Consider the following 8261-nt stretch of genomic DNA (forward strand, 5'->3'; position numbering starts at 1 on the left):
GGGGCTGCACAACCCCCGGGCGCCATCGCGGGAGGCTTTACAAAGCCGAGAAACTGGCGAGAGGCCAAAACCAAGCAAGCAGAGGTTCGCCCCTGGCCCCAGTGCAGGCGGTGGGCAGTGGGCGGGGGCACAGGCGGGCAGAGGAAGGAAACGCCGACGGGGCCCCTGGTGCTGTTCCCGGCACGCTCCTGGGGCAGAGCCCCTGCGGCAGGCCCTCTGGTGGCCGTCAGCACCGGGAGTGCAGGGCCACGCAGCTACTTTCCCGAGGCCCGTGCCCTAGCAACCAGCGGAACGGGTAACGGGGTCGCCAGACAGCGCATGCTTTATAAAAAATGACCCGTATCAGAGCGAAGTCCTACTCCCTCCCCGCTCACAAGCTTTCACTAGATGGGCAGTAAGGACTTTTGTTTCCTGGTGCCGGGCCCACACAGCAAGTCCTCAGAACGGCACTAGGTGGAGCTGAAACTCTTCTGATTCCTTAAGGAGCTCTTCATGCATCTCACTGCCGTGGAGAGAAACACCACCTCAACAGAAATTTTCCACGGGATCGCTACACAGAATACCACAGTTCTCCACCAGAGAATAAAGTACTGGCCAAGAAGAAAATATCTGAAAATAAAAACCAGCCACAACTTCCAATTTTAAGATAAAGTCAGGACCTTTCTCTTTCTTCTTCCCTCCTCTGAAGCCAGACCACGACAACAAGAACAAAGCCCACTTGGAATTTTTAAAAATAAAACAACCTGTGATGACGTAGGCCTGATTCAGATCACTGCTCATACCTAGACACCCTAAAACTCTCACAGCGGACGTGTCATTACCCAGGCTTCTGTCGGGGGCCCTTGGCCGCCAGGCCTCCGTCCACAGGCCTCTTGGCCAGGGCGTGGTCCTGGCTGGGGTCCACAAACTTGAACACGTGTGACGCCCCAAACTGCACTTTCATCCCACTCTGCAGCATGGTGGTCTCAGAGATGCGCTGTCCCTCCACGTATGTCTCGGCGTCCATGCTTCTTGGCGTGACAGTGACAACCCCATCCATGTTTGTGAGGTCACAGTGATGGGGCTGAATTCCTGATCCAAACAGCTGGGGAAAAAAAAAAAAAAAAAAACTTCCATCACAAAGGACATGGTATTTAAAAACATAACTTTTGGTCCTTTTTAGCAGCTTTCCTCCCAACAGTACAAAAATAAACACTGTCAAAATAGCGTCAAAATAAGTGAACGCATTAATTTTAGCATCCAGTAACTTAAGACATACTGAGTTGAAAAGCACATGGTCACCCGAAACATTTATTAGATAATTAAGGATAAATCTGTACAGATCATTAGGATTACACACTCTGTTTATCTGTCTTCCTGCTGTGCTGAAGGAAGGGATGTTAGAGCAGAAAATGACACTAATGACCTGACCCATCATTTGCCATCTGGAAATGACAGCACAGGGGAAAGGGCGGTCTGCCAGAAGTCAGCTCAGTTCAATCAGGTAATGAACCTGGCCTTCCTCTTTAAAGAACATGCTATGCTCTTTTCATTAAGTACCTGAGAACCATATCCTGCCAACATTTTAACTACCGTTCAGGAAGTGCCCACGCCTACGGCCGTCAGACCCAGCGACAGGACTCTCGCCCAGGCTGCCCCCTCTAATCCTGAAAAAGACCCAAGCTGTCACCACCTTCTGGACAAAAGCAAACCGCCTCAGAGGAACCCAACGACCACATCAGGTTTCTAGAAGTGGAGAGTGGACCGAATTCCACAGTCTTCTCCGTTTGCGCTGCAGCAAAGGAAAGTGACCCAGAGCACGCAAGTTCTTTATGTGAAAAGACGAAGACTTTGCTTTCTGTCCCTTCCCGCAGCTGCTGCCGTGTGGCAAGGCCCTGCCACCGAGCCCTTGGCCGCCGCAGTGTGAGAGCTATGGGGGAGCCAGGGCTGCGGCCCCCGCGCACCTGGATGGAGTTCTCCTCAAACTTCTCTGTCCCGACCTCGGTAACGCTCAACTGAAGGCGGTAAAGCTTGGGCTTATCTCTGGAGTCAGAACCATCTGCGAAAAGAAAGAGAACAGAGCCTCATTCGTAAAGTGTAACGTTCTTGTCATGTTATATGAAACAAACAGGCCAAGAAAGCAAACAAAAGATTGTCTTAGAATCAATGACAGTTCTCAGTTCTCAGGATTTCTTATCAAAGAACTGTCCAGATTTTACCATGCGATTACCTAAGTAGATACAGACAGTTCAAATTAAGGCACAAACACATCATCTTCTGTTTAATGTGACTTAAGGTGCCAACATCGTCATCTAGAACCAACATTCTCTTACCACATAAAAAGAAATTTCTCCACCATACAGCCCTGGATTTTTGTTAACAATCCTGAAGAGCAATTCTATTAGCAGATGAAGATGACTCACACATACAGACCTGCCCCTCAACCAGATCATTCTCCCAGCAAACCTGCCATACAGGTAGCACACAGCACCGCATACATGGATGGGGTACAGATGAGTTCCTGACAGGTTTTCAAAGTGCAACCCCATAGCTCGCCCAGACCTTCTGGACCAAAATCTCTGGAGATGAGGCCCACACAGGTCTTCTGAAGAAACTCCCCAGGTTCCAATGCCCATTTCTGACATTAAGCTCCAGTAAGAACTATCATTAAAAATGCTTAGCTCCACGGGGACTTGGGAAGGGGGTCGTGGAGACAGAAAGGCAAACTTTTATTTATTTTTTTTTTGGTATCATTTTATACCTCTGTGAACTGCTGAAATTTTAAATTTCCCTCTGCACGAATTTCTGTGATGGGGATGGGGACGGTGGGGGGAGGAGAAGGGAGAAGACCCACCGCCAAGACTTCTGGTCATTTACACCCAGATGTTTACTCACTTCTCACCTACTGTACTCAACCTAACACAGGACGTCACCCAAAGATTTCTTCTGATTTCAGAGCCGTGAACATACACGGACAAGTGCCTGGCAGGATCGGTGAGTCATGACCCACCTCCGGGCTGTGGCCTTCAACCTAGTTAGGGTAAACGCTACGCCAGGTCCTTAAAAGGCCAAGCAGAGCCCCCTGGCCCACTTCGCATGAACGACCCGCAGCCTCACTACTAGGTTGCGAGTTACAAGCCCTGGCCACTAGCACCAGGAGTGAAGCGCTGAGAGCTCCCGGAGTTAAATGCTGGGCGCATACCCGGAGTTTCACTGCAAAAGTCTCTTCACTGCGGTGCAGCCTGAACTCCCATGCAAGACCCCGTGAGAACAGAAGCTCTGTTCCGTTAATACAAGTTCTGTCGTTACTGTTAGAGCACACAGCATCCCCGCACTGGCATATTTCAGAAACCTGTCAGACCTGGATGAGAGTAACCTGTACTTGAGAGGCACGACACCTCATGCGAAAGGAAAAACTGGTCCATCACCTGCGATGCTTCACAGCTGGAACATTCTCATCATGTGCGGTAGCAACTGAAGCATTTTTTAAAACAGTGTTATTTCAACTCCCACTCCAAGTCCTGACTCAAAATGAGGCATTGGAACCATCCGGGGCTTTCCCTGGACGTGGGCAGTTCCCTGCCAGACCCGCTGAATCCAAGCTCCCCTAGGAATGTTCGGGATTGTGCTAGCTTTAAACAGCACAGGCAGCCCCAGTAAACACTCCCGGTCAGGAAGTGCCATGTGTCCCCCTCTGCAGCACCACGGACCACTTCTTCCCCGCGCCGCTCTCCCTAGTGCTTGACTGTTTCTATTTACTTGCCGCCCCAGCTCCAGCTCGATTTTGTAAAAAATCTCTTTCTCTTGGTATTCAGTACAGTGTCTGGTCCACAGTATACATTCAACAAAAATTTAACTTATTAACAGCGAATAATTAGTAACAGAAAATGAAGAAAATAGCATAATGCAATATGGTCACACAAATTACATGAACGAATTACAAAGAAAACAAAAGCAGCAAAGAGATGAAGAAGAACAATGATTTCAATACAAAGTTAAAAAACACAAGAACGTGAAAAATACCTGTGTGGGGGTAAAAGAAAAACCTGACGTTAACACCCTTCTGCATCCTGAACGTTTCTGCGGGGTAGCTCGTGAGCTACGAAGTGGACAGGATGCGTCTCCTACATCAGCAGAGCTCCAGGTATAAAGAAACGGGGCCGCACAGACTCGCCTGGCCCCTCCTGCCTCCCCGTCTCCTGGTGCTGGCACACACCGGACACACGGGGCGGAGGGAAGCCTCCCAGTTCCTCAGTTCCCACTACTTCACAGTAACGGGAGACACAAAGAAAGCCTTCAGGGGTAAATTTTGAATAACCCAGACAGCAGCGACCGAACTCACTAGATGCAGTGGTGGTTGGCTGGAGTTGGGGAGTAAGGGCCGGGGGAGGCAGGTAATCGTCAAATAACAGACATCTTTCTTTCTGGAACAGTTTACTCCGCTCTCCTTAAGAAAAGGACAGGGACCATCTCCTGGGCATTAAGGAACACAGAAACGTGTTGCCTGAACAGGCCCCTCCTCAGGGTGCTCCACAGACACCTCACTTCCGCCCGAGCACCTCCTTCCGCAGCCGTGACACACCTGGAGCACCTCTGAGAGCACAGACACATCTAAGTGACTCCTGCAAACAACAGTGCCTCCACCAGGTTTTTCTTTTAATGTCCTAATATAAAATTAGAAATATATAAAATATTCATGTAGTTTGAAATTCAAAAGGCACACAAAGTATACAATGAAAAGTACCCTTCTGTTCCTGGCCTAATTCTCCACCCGGAAGCCAATCTTTAAAATCTGTTCAGGGGCGCCTGGGTGGCTCAGTCCGTTAAGTGTACGACTTCAGCTGAGGTCACGGTTTGTGGGTTCAAGCCCCACGTTGGGCTCTTTGCTGACAGCCAGCTCAGAGCCTGGAGCCTGTTTCAGATTCTGTATCTCCCTCTCTCTCTGCTCTTCCCCTGCCCATGCTATCTCTCTTCCTCTCAGAAATAAATAAAAAACATTAAAAAATTAAAAAAAAATAAAATCTGTTTTATGCATATACAATTAAGCAACTCAATACACATTATTTTTCCTTCTTTTTTTTCTTGGACAAGCATCAGAACACTCCTTAGGGTTGACAAATGAAATACATGACATCTAGTCAAATGAGCCATCATCGGGACTCACTCACACACAGATTCAAACGTCCCTGGATGTCCTGAATTCTGTCAACTCTGCTTCTCATAAATTACTATTCACACTGTTCTACATCTTGTTTCTCTGCTTTTGCTTTTTTTTATTTGAATTTGATATAACCCAAAGTTTTCTTAGTATTCTGAATATTAAGAGAAAATAAACTATTATAAACATAGGATAAGAACATCTTTTAAAGAGCACCTGGGTGTTTTCTCTACAACAATTCTGTACCTCCAACCCCACTTCTGGCTCTGCTTGCTTCCCAGGGTGAACGTCAGAAAGTTAGTTTCTGGGACAAAATGTCATTTTTGTCAGACCACTTAGGAAAGGGCGAGGGATGCGTTCATTTAAAGAAGGCTGACCGACAGAGTGCCTCCCGCGTCCCAGGAGTGGGGAGAAACTGAACGTACATTCACATCCCCACAACTTACACTTTAGTGAATCAGTGTAATAGATAAAAAACTATCAAATTTTTGAAGCTTACTGAAACCGAGCTTCAAGCATATTTTCACTAACTCTATTTGGAGAAACAAACTAGCTCTCCTTAAATAAAACTGGAAAACTAAAAACACTCTAGCCAAACTTGATGAGTACATGCATTTCTTTTTTTGATACGCACCAGGTAAGAAAGGAAATGCGTTCTCCTTCCTAGTGCTCCCGAATGGTAGAGTAGGAAATTAACAAACACATGAAAACATTAAAGAATCCTTTTCAGGAAACACACACACACACACACACACACACACACACAGACACAGACACACTAAAAACAGGTCTTAGACTCTGTGCATATAGAAGTATCAAAACAGGTGATAAATATCACTTGTTTATATGTTTTTCAAAAAGAACAAAAGCCAAAATTCCAAGTTTGGGTAATATTCAATGCAAATCTGTAGTTTAGAGAAAATGCAACAAAGAGAAGATGCTAAAAGGTGAGCAAACTTTATACAGCATGGGAGAGCCTTAGATTGTTACACTAACACGTAAAAAAATAACATTCAAAATATAAAAACAGACAAAAAAAGAAGTATTCCCATAAAACCAAAAACTAGCTGTACGATGGAACGTGACAAAGACAAAGACACACAAATTTGAGAAACATATTCTAAGTAAGAAACTACATCTTCGCTAACAAGACACAGAGTTCCACCAGGAGAACAGAGTCGTGGGGAACCCCCTAAAACCCGGTCACAGAGTAAGCTTGTGGCGCATCCTGCTCCCCTCCGGCCTCCCGAGCGCTGTCAGACACACACCACCGACCGGGACAGGCCAGGTGCTTCCCAGGGTGTGGGACACACATACAGCCAGGGTGTGGCAGCCGGGCACCTGCCTCTGGTTCCGGGCCTCCTGCGTACCCGCCACCCTCACTCTCGTCCCTCCCACCCAATTTCTCACTTAAGACTCAGCCTGAATAAAGGAACCAGACATTTCTGTAGAATGAGCTCCTACTCCGTGCAGCGAGTGCTGCATACGGAACTTACTGATGTGGATAAAGTGACAGGACAGGACATTTCTCAGAAGCAAGTTATTTGTATCAATTCAAAAACCCATGCATAGAACGTCCGGTCAGGTGATCTGGGAGCGCTCTAGTCCCAGCACGGCAGGAAGCATAGCATTACCTTCGTAAGCGTGATAGCCGTAGTAGGCAAAGTGGCTCCTTCTCCCTGGGACTAGACACACATGCACGGGGCCCAGGTGAAGGCAGCATCGGCAGGACAGGGGCCATGCGGAGCACGTGAAGAGGGAAGGAGGAGAGAGACGGGAGAGGGTGAGCTGCAGGAGGACACCTTTCAAAGGATGAAAAGCACATTTCGCCCGTGGCTTCCGGGGCTGTGAGGACAAGACAACAGCGCTCCAGGAGCGTGTGTGTTAGAAACCAATGCACACTGTTAAGGAGACACCAGACATCAGGTGAGTCACCGAGCAGCAGGAGGGCAAAGGTTAGTTCATTGTGTAGAAGACGGCCCCCCACCGCGACGGCCTCCTTCTGTTAAAAGAACACATTCAAATCCAAATCAAAGAATAAAATGACTTTTTACCACCGCTCCATCTCTCCAGAAGCCAGGAGAGACAGCAGGGCGCATGCCCACCCCTCCAAGTCTCCCACCTAGCGCCCCTGAGCCTGAGCCCAACCTGCGGCCTCGTACTTGGCTGGTGACACGTCCAGTGGAAATACAGCACTGACCTGTTCAGGGCAAACCCGCATCTCGCAGCGCTATTTCCTCGTAAATGGAAAAGAAATCCATCTCATTCGGCGTGATGACTGTGCTCAGCTAATAGTAACGTGACTTCGGCAGACAGCGTGGCCCGGTGGACAGAGCACGGCTTCGGCCAGGAGGGCCTCGGCCCGGCTCCCAGACCTGCCGCCAAAGGCTCGTTCACCTTGGGGCCCATGTGGCCGACGTGAATCACACGCTCTAGTGGAACGAGGGTGAGGGCGGCTACCTGCCGGGCAGCCCGAGGCACTCGGGAGGGAGGTCAGACCACAGGGAGTCACAGGGGCTCATGGCGCATGGCGTCATGATGCGCTCTCGTACGGGAGTCACCTGAGGGCAGGGACAGCCTCTCCCACGTCGCTCTCCCTACTCTCCCTCGGTCAGAAGCTTCGCCAACGTGACTGAGGGCAGCAGGGCGGCCGGGAGGAGCCGTCGGCAGCGCCGCCCGTCACCCAGGCCCTACCTCGTCCCGCACCTGCAGGGCCGCTACACAGCGAGCAGGCGGCCGCAAACAGGAAAGGAGCAGTGAGAACAGCAGTCCTCACGGGACCGTGAGTCGGCAGCGGGCTTCCTCTGTTTTGGGGCGGCCCCCTCCTGAGGCCCCGACCAGGGAGGGCGTGACACATGCTAAGGACCAGTAAATGCTTGTCACGCAGACGAATGCTTGCGCGCCCTGGCTCTGCTGCCCACGCAAGCCGCCCTTCCTCCGTCCTCTGAACATGGCCCAGTGTCGGCTCCTCTCAGTCCCTGCAGACCGCTGTCCTCACAGCGTTCCACGCGGAGAAGGCAATCGTTACTTTCTAGCACGCGATGCACACTTTCCAAGAACAGGCCCAAAGCCCAAAGATCCTAGAAGTTTTGAAGTCCCAACACACTGGCTGGGGGGCAGGGGC

The 8261-nt window shown here is 49.6% G+C and overlaps 1 protein-coding gene across 1 annotated transcript in view; it reads right to left on the reverse strand.

Moving 5' to 3' along the window:
* AFDN (afadin, adherens junction formation factor) overlaps positions 1-8261 on the reverse strand; it is a 116307-nt gene that overhangs the window by 70514 nt on the left and 37532 nt on the right. The window contains exons 9-10 of the mRNA XM_077757384.1: positions 1944-2038; positions 822-1084 (exon numbers count right to left, since the gene is read on the reverse strand). Of these exons, the coding sequence (XP_077613510.1) occupies positions 822-1084; positions 1944-2038 (358 nt within the window). The remainder of the gene's footprint in view (positions 1-821; positions 1085-1943; positions 2039-8261) is intronic.

Source organism: Crocuta crocuta, unplaced genomic scaffold (genome assembly GCF_008692635.1).
Source record: "Crocuta crocuta isolate KB4526 unplaced genomic scaffold, BGI_CrCroc_1.0 scaffold506, whole genome shotgun sequence".
In the NCBI taxonomy this organism is placed as follows: Eukaryota; Metazoa; Chordata; class Mammalia; order Carnivora; family Hyaenidae; genus Crocuta; species Crocuta crocuta.